Below are 21,300 nucleotides of genomic sequence, written 5' to 3' on the forward strand. Positions count from 1 at the left end.
TGTGATTATTATTTAATAAGATTCATTGTTTTCTGAAATGTCCAGAATTAAATTATTTACTTTCACCAGAGATAAACAAAAACATTTTTTTTAATATTTACTGTAACAAACTTCAGTTTTCTATCTTTTTTTTTACAACAAACAAACACAACTGTGCAGCAGAAATAACAGTTTAATGTGTAATAATTCACTCGTATTTATTTATTCTTTTTTAACATTTTTTATTAGACAATGAATATGTTTTTTTACGACCAGATATGATTCTGTATTAAACTTCTATTCTTTACAAGATTAAACTTTTTTAAAACCTAATTCTATCATCAGTTCAATAATATTAAATGTTTTCTGTTTTTCTAAAATGATACAGTTTGATAAAAGAAATAAAACTTTGTTTTCTTTGCTGGAGATAAAAACAAAAACATTTTTAAACTTCAGTAACAAACTCTGTTCTTACGACAACTGTGCAGTTTAATGATTAACAATCGACTCATATTTGAATTTAAAAATCATGTCGACTTATGTTGATGATCTTCACAGTGATCTGTTCTTTTTAGAGACACACATGTTTGTTCATTTTAATGTAGCGACTGTTGTCTTAACAACATGTAAACCCCTTCGAACTGCTCGACTGTAACGTATTGAAGCTCCACGTGAGAAGAACTGATCGGAACCTTTACTTAAACACGTCTATATTTAAAGTTTGTTTCTCGTGAAGAACATCATCTTGAACATGACACGAACAAACCTGCGAACACGTCCTTCTGCTGCAAACCATCTCAAAATATAGACTTTAAGTTTTTAAGATTAAAGATTAAAAGATGTGACAGACGAGCAGTTTGAAGGGATTTGGATGTTTTTAAGCGTCGAAGAAAAGTTGTCTCTCGTCCCGACCGTCATACGTTTCTGTCGTTCACTCAAAAAGTTACTCTGAAAACAATCCCGACCCTTGGTCCACGTGAGCGGGAGTAGAAACCAGTGAAATTGGAATTTGAATGTTCTTTATTCCATAAATCCCAGGTTTGAAGCAGTAACAGACGAGAACGAACAAGATAAAATGTACCTGGACTCTCACAAAAAAACTGCTCCACGACCACATTGAGGCACAAGTATATATTGTCAGAAAAGTATTTACTTTTATCAGTTGAAACTATTGGATGATATTCTAAAACGACAGCAGGTAAATGATCCTCAGGTACAACATATGAAGAATGTCTTGTAAGAAACTACTGTCATGTCATCCATGACTTTACCCTTCGTTGAATATGTGATCTTTTCTTAAAGAGCATTTGATATGTTTATTGTCAAGAATAATCTCATAAAACAACTGAATACAATAACATAACCAGTTTGTTTTTATATACAGTATTAGAATAGAATACGTTTATTCATCCCCAGGGGAAACACACTTTTACAACAGCACAATGAAAATAAAGTGCAAGGAAAAAAAAGAAATAATAAAAGAGATAATAAAATAAAATAAAACGATCTTAAAAATATACAGATTATTTACAATATTAGAAAATTAACACTATTAACAGAATAAAATCAAATAAAATAAAAACAAAACATAAAAAACACACGAGAAGAATATTTAAAGTAAAGAGTTAAATATCCTGACATCATAAGAACAAACGGGTTATCCTCGAAATGTAAACAACGTCGTGGTTAAATATTTTAATTCTCTGAAACAGTGTTTGAAATCAAATCCTCTCCATTTTCATGTTTTTGTTTGAGAAACTTGTTTAAAGCGCGTTTAAAGAGACGGAAATGTACGTTTAAACAGCATAGTTTGTGTGGCTTTCATCGTCTGATCGGCATTCGAGCCGGCCAATGGTATCACAGCATCTCGCCAGCACGCTCGCCGCTCGGCCAATGAGACGCCAGAGGGCGGGGCTTCCGGCTCCTTCTAACGCCATTGTCGTGAGCGAAGAAGCAGCAGCGATTCTGGAAGCCATTACGTTGCGCACGTTTACCTGCAGCGTTCTTGCGTAGAAGACGCGCCGTCACGCGCGCGCGCGGCGTCAGGTGAGGCGATGGCGTCCGCGTCCAAGAAGAGGAAGATGAACTTCTCGGAGCGCGAGGTGGAGATCATCGTGGAGGAGCTCGAGCGCCAGAAGCACACGCTCGTCACGCACTTCAACGCGGGCGTCACGCACGTGGCCAAGAACGGCGCGTGGACGGACATCCTGCGCAAGGTCAACCAGGTGAGCACCTGTGCGCGCGAGCTGCCCGAGGTCAAGAAGAAGTGGTCTGACCTGAAGACGGAGGTGCGGCGCAAGGTGGCGCAGGCGCGCGCCGCCGTCGAGGGCGCGTGCGGGGACTCGGTGCCGGTGATCCTGAGCGCGAGCCAGCAGCGCGTGTGTAACCTGCTGGGCGAGGTCACCGAGGTCAGCGAGGTCACCGAGGTCAGCGGCCTCAGCGACGGTGAGGCTCACGTGACGTCATCACCACACGACCACACGTCAAGGTTTCTGCAAACACGACAGTGTTTAAACACGTAGTGACTCCGTTATTATTGTTTTATTATCACCAGGATTTAATTCATTTAGTGCAACATTTCATCATATTTAATGTTTGATTTAAGAAACAAGTAAACAAATGTCTAAAGTCTAACTTGTGTAACAAATAACGGTTTAATGTGTAATAATTCACTCGTATTATAATAATATAAAAAAAAAACATTTTCTATAAGAGAATTAATGTGTTTTTTGTTTATGACCAGATGTGATCTTTATTAAACTTCTCTTCTTTACAAGATTAAAGTCATTTAAAATATAACTCTATCATCAGTTCGATAATATTTAACGTTTGATTTAAGAAACAAGTAAACAAATGTCTAAAGTCTAACTTGTGTAACAAATAACGGTTTAATGTGTAATAATTCACTCGTATTATAATAATATGAAAAAAAACAAACATTTTCTATAAGAGAATTAATGTGTTTTTTGTTTACGACCAGATGTGATCTTTATTAAACTTCTCTTCTTTACAAGATTAAAGTCATTTAAAATATAACTCTATCATCAGTTCGATAATATTAAATGTTTGATTTAAGAAATGTAAACAAATGTGTAACAAATAACGGTTTAATGTGTAATAATTAACTCGTATTATAATAATATAAAAAAAAAACATTTTCTATAAGAGAATTAATGTGTTTTTTGTTTACGACCAGATGTGATTCTGTATTAAACTTCTCTTCTTTACAAGATTAAAGTCATTTAAAATATAACTCTATCATCAGTTCGATAATATTTAACGTTTGATTTAAGAAACAAGTAAACAAATGTCTAAAGTCTAACTTGTGTAACAAATAACGGTTTAATGTGTAATAATTCACTCGTATTATAATAATATGAAAAAAAAACATTTTCTATAAGAGAATTAATGTTTACGACCAGATGTGATTCTGTATTAAACTTCTCTTCTTTACAAGATTAAAGTCATTTAAAATATAACTCTATCATCAGTTCGATAATATTAAATGTTTGATTTAAGAAACAAGTAAACAAATGTCTAAAGTCTAACTTGTGTAACAAATAACGGTTTAATGTGTAATAATTCACTCGTATTATAATAATATGAAAAAAAAACATTTTCTATAAGAGAATTAATGTTTACGACCAGATGTGATTCTGTATTAAACTTCTCTTCTTTACAAGATTAAAGTCATTTAAAATATAACTCTATCATCAGTTCGATAATATTAAATGTTTGATTTAAGAAATGTAAACAAATGTGTAACAAATAACGGTTTAATGTGTAATAATTCACTCGTATTATAATAATATAAAAAAAAAACGTTTTCTATAAGAGAATTAATGTGTTTTTTGTTTACGACCAGATGTGATCTTTATTAAACTTCTCTTCTTTACAAGATTAAAGTCATTTAAAATATAATTCTATCATCAGTTCGATAATATTTAACGTTTGATTTAAGAAACAAGTAAACAAATGTCTAAAGTCTAACTTGTGTAACAAATAACGGTTTAATGTGTAATAATTCACTCGTATTATAATAATATTTAAAAAAAAACATTTTCTATAAGAGAATTAATGTGTTTTTTGTTTACGACCAGATGTGATTCTGTATTAAACTTCTCTTCTTTACAAGATTAAAGTCATTTAAAATATAACTCTATCATCAGTTCGATAATATTAAATGTTTGATTTAAGAAATGTAAACAAATGTGTAACAAATAACGGTTTAATGTGTAATAATTCACTCGTATTATAATAATATAAAAAAAAACATTTTCTATAAGAGAATTAATGTGTTTTTTGTTTATGACCAGATGTGATCTTTATTAAACTTCTCTTCTTTACAAGATTAAAGTCATTTAAAATATAACTCTATCATCAGTTCGATAATATTTAACGTTTGATTTAAGAAACAAGTAAACAAATGTCTAAAGTCTAACTTGTGTAACAAATAACGGTTTAATGTGTAATAATTCACTCGTATTATAATAATATGAAAAAAAAACATTTTCTATAAGAGAATTAATGTTTACGACCAGATGTGATTCTGTATTAAACTTCTCTTCTTTACAAGATTAAAGTCATTTAAAATATAACTCTATCATCAGTTCGATAATATTAAATGTTTGATTTAAGAAATGTAAACAAATGTGTAACAAATAACGGTTTAATGTGTAATAATTCACTCGTATTATAATAATATAAAAAAAAAACGTTTTCTATAAGAGAATTAATGTGTTTTTTGTTTACGACCAGATGTGATCTTTATTAAACTTCTCTTCTTTACAAGATTAAAGTCATTTAAAATATAATTCTATCATCAGTTCGATAATATTTAACGTTTGATTTAAGAAACAAGTAAACAAATGTCTAAAGTCTAACTTGTGTAACAAATAACGGTTTAATGTGTAATAATTCACTCGTATTATAATAATATTAAAAAAAAAACGTTTTCTATAAGAGAATTAATGTGTTTTTTGTTTACGACCAGATGTGATTCTGTATTAAACTTCTCTTCTTTACAAGATTAAAGTCATTTAAAATATAACTCTATCATCAGTTCGATAATATTAAATGTTTGATTTAAGAAATGTAAACAAATGTGTAACAAATAACGGTTTAATGTGTAATAATTCACTCGTATTATAATAATATAAAAAAAAAACATTTTCTATAAGAGAATTAATGTGTTTTTTGTTTATGACCAGATGTGATCTTTATTAAACTTCTCTTCTTTACAAGATTAAAGTCATTTAAAATATAATTCTATCATCAGTTCGATAATATTTAACGTTTGATTTAAGAAACAAGTAAACAAATGTCTAAAGTCTAACTTGTGTAACAAATAACGGTTTAATGTGTAATAATTCACTCGTATTATAATAATATTAAAAAAAAAACGTTTTCTATAAGAGAATTAATGTGTTTTTTGTTTACGACCAGATGTGATCTTTATTAAACTTCTCTTCTTTACAAGATTAAAGTCATTTAAAATATAACTCTATCATCAGTTCGATAATATTTAACGTTTGATTTAAGAAACAAGTAAGCAAATGTCTAAAGTCTAACTTGTGTAACAAATAACGGTTTAATGTGTAATAATTCACTCGTATTATAATAATATAAAAAAAAAAACATTTTCTATAAGAGAATTAATGTTTACGACCAGATGTGATTCTGTATTAAACTTCTCTTCTTTACAAGATTAAAGTCATTTAAAATATAACTCTATCATCAGTTCGATAATATTAAATGTTTGATTTAAGAAATGTAAACAAATGTGTAACTTGTGTAACAAATAACGGTTTAATGTGTAATTATTGACTCGTATTATAATTTATAATAATCGGTTCAATAATATGAGATGTTTTAGTTTAGGTAGAACTTTAAAAAAATTGTTCACATTACAATCACAATTGTTCACGTATTATATATATATATTTTTTGAATAATCTTTTTATAAACAACAAGATATGATTCTGTATTAAAAATTATTTTCTTTTTTTATTCTTATTTAAAACATACATTTACATATTTCTTTCATCAGTTCAATAATATTGAATGTTTTCTGTTTTTCTAAAATGTCAGTTAAATTAAACTTGGATTAGATGAACAAAAGCATTTTAAAAACACACAAATGAACAAACTCATCTCTTATGACGACAAACACAACAACAGTTTATTCAACTAAACTTCTTTTTCTTTGCTGGAGAAAAACTTTTATTTTCTTACGACGACGAACACAACTGTGCAGTTTATTGATTAATAATTCACTCATATTTGAATTTAAAAATCATTTTTATAAGAAAATTAATGTGTTTTTTTTACGACCAGATGTGATCTTTATTAAACTTCTATTGTTTACAAGATTAAACTTATTTAAAATATAACTCTATCATCGGTTCGATAATATTAAATGTTTGATTTAAGAAATGTAAACAACTTGTGTAACGAATAACGGTTTAATGTGTAATAATTGACTCGTATTATAATAAAATAAAAAAAATCATTTTCTATAAAATAATTAATGTTTTGTTTTTACAACAAGATGTGATTCTGTATTAAACTTCTATTCTTTATTTAAAACATACATTTAAAACATAATTCTTTCGTCGGTTCAATATTATTAAATGTTTTCTGTTTTTGTAAAATTACACAGTTTGATACAAGAAATTAAACTTTGAAATTAAAATTTAAACTCTTTGCTGGAGATGAATAGTTACCGTAACAAACTTCAATTGTCTTTTCTTACGACGACAAACACAACTGTGCAGCAGAACAGAAACATGTTTAAAAAGTGAAGATGAAACTTTCTTTTCCTCCTCGGTTGCTGAACTGATGCTGTTTTGATTGACACTTGTGTTTCAGCTCTGACGACTGGACCGGTCTCTGTTTGTGACGAAACCAAGTCTCTGACGGGTGAGTGTCTGTCGAGGGAATTAAACATGGTTTTGTTATATATATATTATTATATATTATATTTACAATCATTAAAGTTATGTTTCTTTATTGAAAGGTTTTATTTGAATGTTTAAAAATGCTTAATTACAAACATATAGTTTGAAGTTTTAATTCCAACAATTCAAAAATACAATATTTATGAATTTTAATTAAATACATTCATTCAGCTAATATTAAATAAACAAATGATAATGTCATTAACAGCTGATATTAAATAAACAAATAATTATGTCATTAACAGCTGATATTAAATAAACTAATAATAATGTCATTAACAGCTGATATTAAATAAACTAATAATAATGTCATTAACAGCTGATATTAAATAAACTAATAATTATGTCATTAACAGCTGATATTAAATAAACTAATAATTATGTCATTAACAGCTGCTATTAAATAAACTAATAATAATGTCATTAACAGCTGATATTAAATAAACAGTGATGTCATCAACAGCTGATATTAAATAAACTAATAATAATGTCATTAACAGCTGATATTAAATAAACTAATAATAATGTCATTAACAGCTGCTATTAAATAAACTAATAATGTCATTAACAGCTGATATTAAATAAACTAATAATAATGTCATTAACAGCTGATATTAAATAGACTAATAATAATGTCATTAACAGCTTATATTAAATAGACTAATAATAATGTCATCAACAGCTTATATTAAATAAACTAATGATAATGTCATTAACAGCTAATATGAAATAAACTAATAATAATGTCATCAACAGCTGACATTAAATAAACAATGATGTCATCAACAGCTGATATTAAATAAACAATGATGTCATCAACAGCTGATATTAGATAAACAATGATGTCATCAACAGCTGATATTAAATAAACAATGATGTCATCAACAGCTGATATTAAATAAACAAATAATGTCATCAACAGCTGATATTAAATAAACTAATAATAATGTCATCTACAGCTGATATTTAATAAACAATGATGTCATCAACAGCTGATATTAAATAAACAATGATGTCATCAACAGCTATTATTAAACAAATGATGATGTCATCAACAGCTGATATTAATTAAACAATGATGTCATCAACAGCTGATATTAAATAAACTAATAATTATGTCATTAACAGCTGATATTAAATAAACTAATAATAATGTCATTAACAGCTAATATTAAATAAACTAATAATAATGTCATCAACAGCTGATATTAAATAAACTAATAATAATGTCATTAACAGCTGATATTAAATAAACTAATAATAATGTCATCAACAGCTGATATTAAATAAACTAATAAAAATGTCATCAACAGCTGATATTAAATAAACTAATAATAATGTCATTAACAGCTGATATTAATTAAACTAATAATAATGTCAACAGCTGATATTAAATAAACAGTGATGTCATCAACAGCTGATATTAAATAAACAATAATAATGTCATCAACAGCTGATATTAAATAAACTAATAATAATGTCATCAACAGCTGATATTAAATGAACTAATAATAATGTCATCAACAGCTGATATTAAATAAACAATAATAATGTCATCAACAGCTGATATTAAATTAACTAATAATAATGTCATCAACAGCTGATATTAAATAAACTAATAAAAATGTCATCAACAGCTGATATTAATTAAACTAATAATAATGTCAACAGCTGATATTAAATAAACAGTGATGTCATCAACAGCTGATATTAAATAAACAATAATAATGTCATCAACAGCTGACATTAAATAAACGAATAATAATGTCATCAACAGCTGATATTAAATGAACTAATAATAATAATGTCATCAACAGCTGATATTAAATAAACTAATAATAATGTCATCAACAGCTGATATTAAATGAACTAATAATAATAATGTCATCAACAGCTGACATTAAATAAACTAATAATAATGTCATCTACAGCTGATATTAAATAAACAATGATGTCATCAACAGCTGATATTAAATAAACAATGATGTCATCAACAGCTATTATTAAACAAACGATGATGTCATCAACAGCTGGTATTAAATAAACAATGATGTCATCAACAGCTGATATTAAATAAACAATGATGTCATGAACAGCTGATATTAAATAAACAATGATGTCATCTACAGCTGATATTAAATAAACAATGATGTCATCAACAGCTGATATTAAATAAACAATGATGTCATCAACAGCTGATATTAGATAAACAATGATGTCATCAACAGCGGATATTAGATAAACAATGATGTCATCAACAGCTGATATTAAATAAACAATGATGTCATCAACAGCGGATATTAGATAAACAATGATGTCATCAACAGCTGATATTAGATAAACAATGATGTCATCAACAGCTGATATTAGATAAACAATGATGTCATCAACAGCGGATATTAGATAAACAATGATGTCATCAACAGCTGATATTAAATAAACAATGATGTCATCAACAGCTGATATTAAATAAACAATGATGTCATCAACAGCTGATATTAGATAAACAATGATGTCATCAACAGCTGATATTAGATGAGAATGATGTCATCAACAGCGGATATTAGATAAACAATGATGTCATCAACAGCTGATATTAGATAAACAATGATGTCATCAACAGCTGATATTAGATAAACAATGATGTCATCAACAGCTGATATTAAATAAACAATGATGTCATCAACAGCTGATATTAAATAAACAATGATGTCATCAACAGCGGACACGTACCACACTCTGGAGGACGGCAGCGTGGTGGAGTACTGCACGACCACGGTGGGCGAGGCGGCGCCGGCGGTGGTGGTGTCGGCGGCGGTGGTGGAGGCTCCGGTGGAGGTCCTGGCCTCGGCCTCGTCTCCTCCTCCCCCTCAGGGTCAGGCCAAGCCTCAGGAGCTGAAGAGTCGCATCGCCCTGAACTCTGCGCGGCTGCTGCAGGAGCAGCGCGTCACCAACGTGCACGTGCGTCAGATCGCGCAGCACCTGGAGGGTCAGAACGAGCTGCTGCAGCTGATGCGACGCTCGCAGGAGGCGCAGGCCTTCGCTCAGGAGAGACAGGCTCAGGCGCTGGAGGGCACGCAGGCCGCCCTGCTGGCCCTGGTGCAGATGCTGAGGCCGGCCCTCAGGGACCTGCGCAAGTTCCTGCAGAGCGGGACGGACGCGGTGAGCGGCGGCGGCGGCTCGGTCGCGGCGCTGATGACGGACGCGGTGAGCGGCGGCGGCGGCTCGGTCGCGGCGCTGATGACGGACGCCGCCGAGACGGAGACGATGATGCGAGCGAAGACGCCCTCGGACGCTCACAACACGGACGACACACTATAGTCCGCACCATGTTGAACACAATACTCCTTTGTTGAAGCGTTGGTTTTATATCGTTTATACATCGACTGTTTATTTAAGGGTTTTTCTCAAATGTCATTTAAAGTTTGATATTATTACAAAATACATGTTTTTATTCAGTATAAAAAGTTGTTATAATAGAGTCTCCAGACTAAACCAACAGAGCTCAGAGCTACTGATCATGAGCTTCTACGTCGTCACGTGATCGACTGAACGTTGTTCTGTTGGTTTAGTCTGGAGACTCTATTGTAACAACTTTTAATATATTGAATGTAAAATACTACCAATGATCGGAATCACAATATGATAGATCGATACTTTATTGATCCCTGAAGGAAAAATAGCTTCAATTAAAAATCAAAGTTTCAACATTTGAATTCTTAAATAATAATAATTCAATTTTCTGATGATTTTGATCAACTTGTGTTTACAACAGAGACTCAGAGTTGCCTTCGCTGAGATGTTACACACACACACACACACACACACACACACACACACCTCGACCTGGCGAGTGTTTTCGTGTATTTCATCGACGGACTTTCAAAGGAAATACTCGTGAAAACTACTCACTGGTGACTGAAGGTGTGATACTCATCATCGACCACGAGGGGTCAGTGTCCGCACGCTTGTTGGTTTTGAATCGATTTCAAAGCATTAAATAAGAAAAGATCGAAGTGAGTCTTCAACGTAAAACACAGATTTTATTTTTGTTTTATTTTATTTGCTGTTTGTATGTTTATTTTTACTTTACCGTTTGGTTTTGCACTTCTGGGCCACCGTAGCAATAACTCACTGACTTGATTTAAAGAATCAAATCTGACGACTGTTTAAAATACACTTTATTACAAAAGAGAAAAAACCTACAATCACAAAGACATTTGTGAGGAAGAACCTTCTTTTAAGAGGCAGAATCCTCGAGGAGAACCAGACTCTGAATCTTCTGCTGTGACCGACTGTTGAGAGAAAATTATATATTTTTTACACGGTAATAAAGTTACAAGTTTAGCTTCACTTACACTGACTTTTCTCTTGACTTTTTCATGATATTTGAGTTGACATTGATTGACACACGATCATGTTTTACTTACTTTAAAATGTTTTTTTTAAAACGTCTTCACTCCAGTTTTCTTTGAAAGTGTGTTTTTTACAAAGTTCTTAAAGGCTCAATAAACGCATCATGATGGTAACAACTGCTGCAGAAGATTTGATATATTTTCTATAAACCTTTTATATCGTTCAGTTGTCAGTGGGGAACGACCCACAAAAGCAGCAACTTTCGAACACAACACACACACCAGGTGATACTTTTATGACTGTGTGTGTGACGCGATATTAAAGCGTTTTAAATCAACCAATCAATGAACAATATAATATGATTTATTTGAGGTTATAACATTCCCTGAACAGTTTACGTTATTTATCTGCGCCGCGCTTTGTGGACGGTCCCTAACTCTGGTGCGTTCAAGGACCTGCGCTGCGTCTCGACTGTGGCGAGAACTTGTTGAGGCTGCGATGACGTCGAGGGTCTCCACGGGTCAACAGGACTTTCTTTGGACGGACACACGGCGACCCTGCGGCGGACATGACGTCACTAACGTTTCCGAGGAGCGTCGTCGCTCGCGTGACGCGCCGAACCGACGGCACTTGAACGCCTCACGCCTCGTTCCTCTGCCCTACCTGTGATGACGTCACGCGTCGCCTCCACGTCAGCGGCAGGTAGTGGGTTGTGTAAGTGCGTGGCTGCGGGTCCGAGCAGCTCGAGATGATCCTCCTGGACTCCTGAGATCTTCGCCATGACGTTCCTGTCCAAGAAGAAACGGTTCCGGTTCCAGGTGGACTTCACGCTGGAGGAACTGACCGCGGTCCCGTTCGTCAACGGGGTGGTCTTCTGCAAGGTCCGCCTGGTGGATGGAGGAGACTTCGCCCAGGTGTCCTCCAGGTACTCCTTCTCTGCGTGAAGCTGCTTCGACTCGTTGTTAACGAGTCTTTCTTTTTCACCCGTGAGTCAAAGATGAATCTGGGATGAGTTCGTGTTTTTTGAGCTCAGACATTAAATACAACTTTTTAATCTGTAATAAAAGCACTATTTATATTTATATGTATAGTATATCAAAAAAGTTACATTTATAGATTTTTATGTAAAAAGTTTTAAAACGTGCAAATGACGTCATATTTAGCTTTATTTTATACTTTTCACTCCTTCAACAGTAACAACTACTTATAATACAAATAATAATAATAATGTCCCTTCAATGAAGTCGCTTCGAAGTTGAGATACTTAAATAGTTTCGATAACGTTCTGCCTTTAAAAACAAGTTTACTGACTGTTTTTTAACTAATTATTGATACAGAAAAGTCACATTTAAATTAAAATACTCACGCGGTCATAATATTGTTCTGTACTGTAGTTCTCGTACTTTAACCACAGTTTTACTAAAACACTTCCAGTTCAATTATTACTGAAACATAAAAACCTCAGACATGAACACGATCCTGAGATTCTTGTTTTCGTGCTTTAAGTTGTTGCTGAAGGTCGAGGAGTCGAACCAACAACCTCTCACAGCGACCTGGAGGTAAAAGGAATGGAGAGAATGTTGTGAGCTTGTGTATGAAACTCAGTCTCGTCACTCTGGCGCGAATCGTCATCAATGTCTCGTCGACCTGCTCGTGTTCATAAGTCGTGAGTCAGTCGATGATAATCATTTAGAATCGTGTCGATGCCTTCAGGGCATCAACACACACACACACACACACACACACACACACACACACACACACACACACACACACACACTCATTCATTTATTGTCATGTGATCATTTATTATTGTCATGTGATCATTTATTGTCATGTGATCATTTATTGTCATGTGATCATTTGATGTCATGTGATCATTTATTGTCATGTGATCATTTATTGTCATGTGATCATTTGATGTCATGTGATCATTTATGTATGTCATGTGATCATTTATTATTGTCATGTGATCATTTATGGCTGTCATGTGATCATGTATTGTCATGTGATCATTTGATGTCATGTGATCATTTATGGCTGTCATGTGATCATTTATGGCTGTCATGTGATCATGTATTGTCATGTGATCATTTGATGTCATGTGATCATTTATGGCTGTCATGTGATCATTTATTAGTGTCATGTGATCATTCATGGATGTCATGTGATCATTTATTATTGTCATGTGATCATTCATGGATGTCATGTGATTATTTATTATTGTCATGTGATCATTTATTATTGTCATGTGATAATTCATGGATGTCATGTGATCATTTATTAGTGTCATGTGATCATTCATGGATGTCATGTGATCATTTATTAGTGTCATGTGATCATTCATGGATGTCATGTGATCATTTATTAGTCTCATGTGATAATTCATGGATGTCATGTGATCATTTATTATTGTCATGTGATAATTTATTGTCATGTGATCGTTCATGGATGTCATGTGATCATTTATCATTGTCATGTGATCATTTATCATTGTCATGTGATCATTTATCATTGTCATGTGATCATTTATCATTGTCATGTGAATAGTTTATTTCAAATCTTTGGAACTTCTCTGGAATGTTGTTGAAGTTTTAGTTTAAAGATTCTAGTTTTTTCATGTCATGAACATATGACTAACTTTAACTGAAGCGATCATGTGACTCACAGTTCGACATGTGCTTGATGTGTTTTATTGACACGAACAAACTCAACATGTTTTATCTACGAGTGAGAGAAGCTAAAGTTTCACTCTCACCTGTGCAGGTGTGCACCTGATCACCTCTGGACCTAAAGTTACCTGGACATGTTTGAGCAGATTCATGATCTTTAAGGTTAAACATCACCTTTCAGTCGACACTCGGGGGCAACAGCCTCAGGGCAGAGGTCGTCGACCTTTCGGCTCAGACGCTGCTGCGACCTGTGAAGGTTCAACTGTCACTTTAGAAACAAGTTCAGTGAAAGTGTTTCTAGCGACACTATTACTGTTCAGACCAGGAAGTGATGTTTGTGTGTCGTCGTGTTCGCAGGAAGTTGTTGTGGATCTGGTTTAATGTTGCTGTTGACGATGGTTTTGTTATCTTTGACCATAACTATAGTTGTATTGCAGGATATGATGTCACAAGGTGTTATTGTTATAAACTCACTTACGAGGAGCTCATTGGTTGGACTGTGGAGGAGGCGGGACAAACACAGTTGATAGACATGTTGTCGCCCAATCATTCTCAAACAAACAATTTTCTGTAATCAAACCATTTTCAACTATAATCAAACAATTTTCAACTATAATCGAACAATTTTCAACTATAATCAAACAATTTTCAACTATAATCAAACAATTTTCAACTATAATCAAACAATTTTCAACTATAATCAAACAATTTTCAACTATAATCAAACAATTTTCAACTATAATCGAACAATTTTCAACTATAATCAAACAATTTAAACTATAATCAAACAATTTTCAACTATAATCAAACAATTTTCAACTGTAATCCAACAATTTTCAACTGTAATCCAACAATTTTCAACTATAATCAAACAATTTTCAACTATAATCAAACAATTTTCAACTATAATCAAACAATTTTCAACGGCTCAGAAATAGTTGAACAACCTTCAGACCAACAAAGAGTTCTTGTGTGACGTCTGTTGTGCTGACGAGTTGTGTGAACCAGCTGTGTGTCGTGAGGAATGTTGACACGCGTCAATCATGTTTAGGGGTCAGAACATTCATTCGTCAACATGGAAACACACGAGCTCATGGTGTTGATACAAGTTGACATAAGAAAGTATCTTCTCTCGTGTGTTGTTAGTTTTATTCCTTCAGCTGATGATAAAACTTCAAGTCAAGCGATAAAACGGCGTCACTGGTCCGAAATAAAGTGACATTAAATAGAATCTGTGAATCTTAACAGTAGAAACACAGTAAATAATGACGTGAGACGTTTGTTTTGCGTGAACTTCCTTCATGTTTTAATGGAGTTTATGACGCAGTTATGTAACATTTATTACTGCTTTACGACCCGGAGACCAGCAAAGTACAATTAAAAATGAGGTGAAGTCAAAACATGAGATGAAAACAAAGGAAGGTAAAGTATATATATATATATATATATATATATAAACAAAGTCTATATATATATATATTTATATATATATATATATATATAAACAAAGTCTATATATATATATATTTATATATATATATATATATAAACAAAGTATGTATATAAGACTTTGTTTATATATATATATATATATATATATATATATATATATATATAAACAAAGTATATATATATATATACATCCTTTGTTTTCATCTCATGTTTTGACTTCACCTCATTTTTAATTCCACTCATGGTTTGTTTTAAAAGTCAATATTTGAACGAGTCACATGTTTCTATCGTGTGAATCTAAGACCCTGAAGGTTCCTTCATGACCTCTGGAGCGATCAATAAAGTTCTATCTATCTATCATCACCTCCGGAGCGATCAATAAAGTTATATTTATCTATTATCACCTCCGGAGCGATCAATAAAGTTCCATCATCGCCTCCGGAGCGATCAATAAAGTTCTATCATCACCTCCGGAGCGATCAATAAAGTTCTATTTATCTATTATCACCTCCGGAGTAATCAATAAAGTTCTATCTATCATCACCTCCGGAGCAATCAATAAAGTTCTATCTATCATCACCTCCGGAGCGATCAATAAAGTTCTATCTATCATCACCTCTGGAGTGATTAATAAAGTTCTATCTATCATCACCTCCGGAGCGATCAATAAAGTTCTATCTATCATCACCTCCGGAGCGATCAATAAAGTTCTATCTATCATCACCTCCGGAGCGATCAATAAAGTTCTATCATCACCTCTGGAGCGATCAATAAAGTTCTATCTATCATCACCTCCGGAGCGATCAATAAAGTTCTATCTATCATCACCTCCGGAGCGATCAATAAAGTTCTATCATCACCTCCGGAGCGATCAATAAAGTTCTATCTATCATCACCTCCGGAGCGATCAATAAAGTTCTATCTATCATCACCTCCGGAGCGATCACTAAAGTTCTATCTATCTATCATCACCTCCGGAGCGATCAATAAAGTTCTATCATCACCTCCGGAGCGATCAATAACATTCTATCTATCTATCATCACCTCCGGAGCGATCAATAAAGTTCTATCTATCATCACCTCTGGAGCGATCAATAAAGTTCTATCTATCTATCTATCATCACCTCCCGAGCGATCAATAAAGTTCTATCTATCATCACCTCTGGAGCGATCAATAACGTTCTATCTATCTATCATCACCTCCGGAGCGATCAATAAAGTTCTATCTATCTATCACCACCTCTGGAGTGATCAATAAAGTTCTATCTATCTATCATCACCTCTGGAGCGATCAATAAAGTTCTATCTATCTATCATCACCTCTGGATCGATCAATACATTTCTATCTATCTATCATCACCTCCGGAGCGATCAATAAAGTTCTATCTATCTATCACCACCTCTGGAGCGATCAATAAAGTTCTATCTATCTATCATCACCTCCGGAGCGATCAATAAAGTTCTATCTATCATCACCTCCGGAGCGATCAATAAAGTTCTATCTATCTATCATCACCTCCGGAGCGATCAATAAAGTTCTATCATCACCTCCGGAGCGATCAATAAAGTTCTATCTATCATCACCTCCGGAGCGATCAATAAAGTTCTATCTATCATCACCTCCGGAGCGATCAATAAAGTTCTATCTATCATCACCTCCGGAGCGATCAATAAAGTTCTATCTATCTATCATCACCTCCGGAGCGATCAATAAAGTTCTATCTATCTATCATCACCTCCGGAGCGATCAATAAAGTTCTATCATCACCTCCGGAGCGATCAATAACATTCTATCTATCTATCATCACCTCCGGAGCGATCAATAAAGTTCTATCTATCATCACCTCTGGAGCGATCAATAAAGTTCTATCTATCTATCTATCATCACCTCCCGAGCGATCAATAAAGTTCTATCTATCATCACCTCTGGAGCGATCAATAACGTTCTATCTATCTATCATCACCTCCGGAGTGATCAATAAAGTTCTATCTATCTATCATCACCTCCGGAGTGATCAATAAAGTTCTTTCTATCTATCATCACCTCCGGAGCGATCAATAAAGTTCTATCTATCTATCACCACCTCTGGAGTGATCAATAAAGTTCTATCTATCTATCATCACCTCTGGAGCGATCAATAAAGTTCTATCTATCTATCATCACCTCTGGATCGATCAATAAATTTCTATCTATCTATCATCACCTCCGGAGCGATCAATAAAGTTCTATCTATCTATCACCACCTCTGGAGCGATCAATAAAGTTCTATCTATCTATCATCACCTCTGGAGCGATCAATAAAGTTCTATCTATCACCACCTCTGGAGCGATCAATAAAGTTCTATCCATCTATCATCACCTCTGGAGCGATCAATAAAGTTCTATCTATCATCACCTCTGGAGCGATCAATAAAGTTCTATCTATCATCGCCTCTGGAGCGATCAATAAAGTTCTATCTATCTATCATCACCTCTGGATTGATCAATAAAGTTCTATCTATCTATCATCACCTCCGGAGCGATCAATAAAGTTCTATCTATCTATCATCACCTCTGGATCGATCAATAAAGTTCTATCTATCTATCATCACCTCCGGAGCGATCAATAAAGTTCTATCTATCTATCGTCACCTCCGGATCGATCAATAAAGTTCTATCATCACCTCTGGATCGATCAATAACGTTCTATCTATCTATCATCACCTCCGGAGTGATCAATAAAGTTCTATCTATCATCACCTCCGGATCGATCAATAAAGTTCTATCATCACCTCTGGATCGATCAATAACGTTCTATCTATCTATCATCACCTCCGGAGTGATCAATAAAGTTCTATCTATCATCACCTCCGGAGCGATCAATAAAGTTCTATCATCACCTCTGGATCGATCAATAAAGTTCTATCATCACCTCAGGATCGATCAATAAAGTTCTATCATCACCTCTGGATCGATCAATAAAGTTGATCGTGAAAGTGAAAGTGAAAGGTTTGAATCTTTCTAATCACTTTCTTCCTCAAACACCAAAGTCATGTTTCAACAAGTTATTGATTGTTTGATGTTCGTGAGTCACTTTTAATCCCCCGGTTACCTATCGTAACCCAGGTTCTACGAATAATGCGAATCGCTCTCACCGAGCTTCGCTAACAATGAATCATAAAAGATTCTGAGATAACGAGGCCGTACCTCGGGTTCTGCCCAGAAATGCCACACGACTAACTCCAAACAGCCGGAGGTCGACCAGAGACTTGGACTTCATCCAGAACCCGACCCGGGAAGGCACACTTTGCATTCCTGGTCCTGAGACGAACGAACCATCACTGGAGCTCTCTCAGGTGCAGCAGGCTCAGCCGCACTGTTGCCATGGAAAGGTTCCGAGGACCCTTCGTCGCCGGGCCATCCAGTCCAAACAGCGAGAGGGCCCGCGGTGTAACATTGATACAGCCGTCGTACAGGCAGACCCTTGTAAGTCCTGGACCTTGGTGAGCTCTGGACACACAGCCCAAGTCCGAGCAGACGTCTGGGTCCTTCTCAACCTTCAGCCTGCAACTGCCCCACCACAGTTGCAGGCTGTTGCCCACCTTGACAGAACGGGGGGTAACTTGATCACCATGTGGCGAGCCGTGGTAGGATGTCCAGTGGGTAACATGACACTGGATCCCCCTCTTTGAGCCCCTCTGCTCATCCAAAGGGTGCTGGGATCAGTCTCAAAACAACCAGTACCGCTTCCTGTTCTAGTGGAACCTTGATCTGGAGGGAAAACGTTGCTTCATTTGACCATCACTGGATGCCCGCCCTCTCTGGCCAGATACCACCTGCGTCTCAGTGATATCTGTCTCCTGCTCCTTCGGGGGTCAGTGAATCAAGCTCCTCCATCTTAACCTCTTCTCTGTGTCCCTCACACCAACTTCATGTTTCACTACATCCATGAACCTTCTCTTTGGTCTTCCTCTAGACCTCCTGCCTGGCCCCTCCAGCCCCGGCATCTTCTACCAACATACTCACTGTGAACTTAATTGTGTGTCAGTGTTTGTGTTGGATGGTGTTGTGACCAGGACTGGTCTTCGTGAGAGTGCAGACCGGTCTCAGAGACTCTCGGCTTGTGTGGACCTGCTACAATAGTGTGTTTGTCAGGCCTGTAGAAATGCTGCAGAACCTGTTCTGGGTCTGTGTGGGTTCATTGATTCTGTGAACTTCAGATCCAAATCGCGGCGCTGGCGGAGAAAAGTGTCAGTTAACATGCAGGAACTTAAGATTCTTAGATTCCATCAGAGAACTTACATAATTCTAATGTCCTGCAGGTTTCAAAGCTTCGTCGAGCAAACGGAGACTTGTTAGGACAGAACACTAACGTTGACAAATGTCTTCTGGTCATAATGTTAAGGTTTGGATGTTTACTGTAGTTCAGAAGCTTGTTTTCTGCCTTGATGGTACAAACATCTAATACTTTTAAGTAACCTCATGTAACCAATCATGTGACCTGACTCATCTGTAGTCACCCCCGAGTGGATGGGACTGGTCTGAGTCAATCTAGTGAGTCATGGTCGTGATACGATAGGAATCACGATACAAGGATATACAGTGATATCTAGTGATAGTGTAGTAACAAGGATATACTGTATATGTAGTATTGTCCAGTACTTGACTCTGGTGTTGTGATAGTGTAGTAACAAGTATATATGTGTAGTATTGTCCAGTACTTGACTCTGGTGTTGTGATGATGTAGTAACAATTGTATTTGTGTAGTATTGTCCAGTACTTGACTCTGGTGTTGTGATAGTGTAGTAACAAGTATATATGTGTAGTATTGTCCAGTGTGTATATGTGTAGTATTGTCGAGTACTTGACTCTGGTGTTGTGAGAGTGTAGTAACAAGTATATATGTGTAGTATTGTCGAGTACTTGACTCTGGTGTTGTGATAGTGTAGTAACAAGTATATATGTGTAGTATTGTCCAGTACTTGACTCTGGTGTTGTGATAGTGTAGTAACAAGTATATATGTGTAGTATTGTCCAGTACTTGACTCTGGTGTTGTGAGAGTGTAGTAACAAGTATATATTTGTAGTATTGTCCAGTACTTGACTCTGGTGTTGTGATAGTGTAGTAACAAGTATATATTTGTAGTATTGTCCAGTACTTGACTCTGGTGTTGTGATAGTGTAGTAACAAGTATATATGTGTAGTATTGTCCAGTGCTTAACTCTGGTGTTGTGATAGTGTTGTAACAAGTATATATGTGTAGTATTGTCCAGTACTTGACTCTGGTGTTGTGATAGTGTAGTAACAAGTATATATGTTTAGTATTGTCCAGTACTTAACTCTGGTGTTGTCATACTGTAGTAACAAGTAAATATGTTTACTATTGTCCAGTACTTGACTCTGGTGTTGTGAGAGTGTAGTAACAATTATATATTTGTAGTATTGTCCAGTACTTGACTCTGGTGTTGTGATAGTGTAGTAACAAGTATATATGTGTAGTATTGTCCAGTACTTGACTCTGGTGTTGTGATAGTGTAGTAACAAGTAAATATGTGTATTATTGTCCAGTACTTTAATCTTGTGTTGTGATAGTGTAGTAACAAGTATATATGTGTAGTATTGTCCAGTGTATATATGTGTAGTATTGTCAAGTACTTGACTCTGGTGTTGTCTGAGTGTAGTAACAAGTATATATGTGTATATTGTCCAGTACTTGACTCTGGTGTTGTGATAGTGTAGTTACAAGTATATATGTTTACTATTGTCCAGTACTTGACTCTGGTGTTGTGAGAGTGTAGTAACAAGTATATATGTGTAGTATTGTCCAGTGTGTATATGTGTAGTATTGTCCAGTACTTGACTCTGGTGTTGTCTGAGTGTAGTAACAAGTATATATGTGTA

At 34.8% G+C, this 21,300-nt stretch overlaps 2 protein-coding genes across 3 annotated transcripts in view; both read left to right on the forward strand.

Moving 5' to 3' along the window:
* Positions 1 to 77: 77 nt before the first annotated feature.
* naif1 (nuclear apoptosis inducing factor 1) lies at positions 78 to 11,470 on the forward strand. Of its 2 annotated transcripts, none has more exons than XM_087790457.1 (3): positions 78 to 2,424; positions 6,850 to 6,900; positions 9,661 to 11,470. In XM_087790457.1, the coding sequence occupies exons 1-3, from the start codon at positions 2,034 to 2,036 to the stop codon at positions 10,257 to 10,259; spliced, it is 1,041 nt and encodes a 346-aa protein (XP_087646583.1). In that variant the 5' UTR covers positions 78 to 2,033; the 3' UTR covers positions 10,260 to 11,470. The 2 variants fall into 2 exon arrangements, with proteins under 2 accessions (XP_087646583.1, XP_087646582.1); XM_087790456.1 differs by having other exon boundaries at positions 78 to 2,423; positions 6,843 to 6,900.
* A 388-nt stretch (positions 11,471 to 11,858) lies between these two features.
* Positions 11,859 to 21,300, forward strand: part of eeig1b (estrogen-induced osteoclastogenesis regulator 1b) — a 30,891-nt gene continuing 21,449 nt past the window's right edge. The window contains exon 1 of the mRNA XM_087790461.1: positions 11,859 to 12,219. Coding sequence (XP_087646587.1) covers positions 12,074 to 12,219 — 146 coding nt within the window. The 5' untranslated portion in view covers positions 11,859 to 12,073. The remainder of the gene's footprint in view (positions 12,220 to 21,300) is intronic.

The sequence above is a fragment of the Callionymus lyra genome, chromosome 5 (assembly GCF_982586985.1).
Source record: "Callionymus lyra chromosome 5, fCalLyr1.hap1.1, whole genome shotgun sequence".
NCBI lineage: Eukaryota > Metazoa > Chordata > Actinopteri > Syngnathiformes > Callionymidae > Callionymus > Callionymus lyra.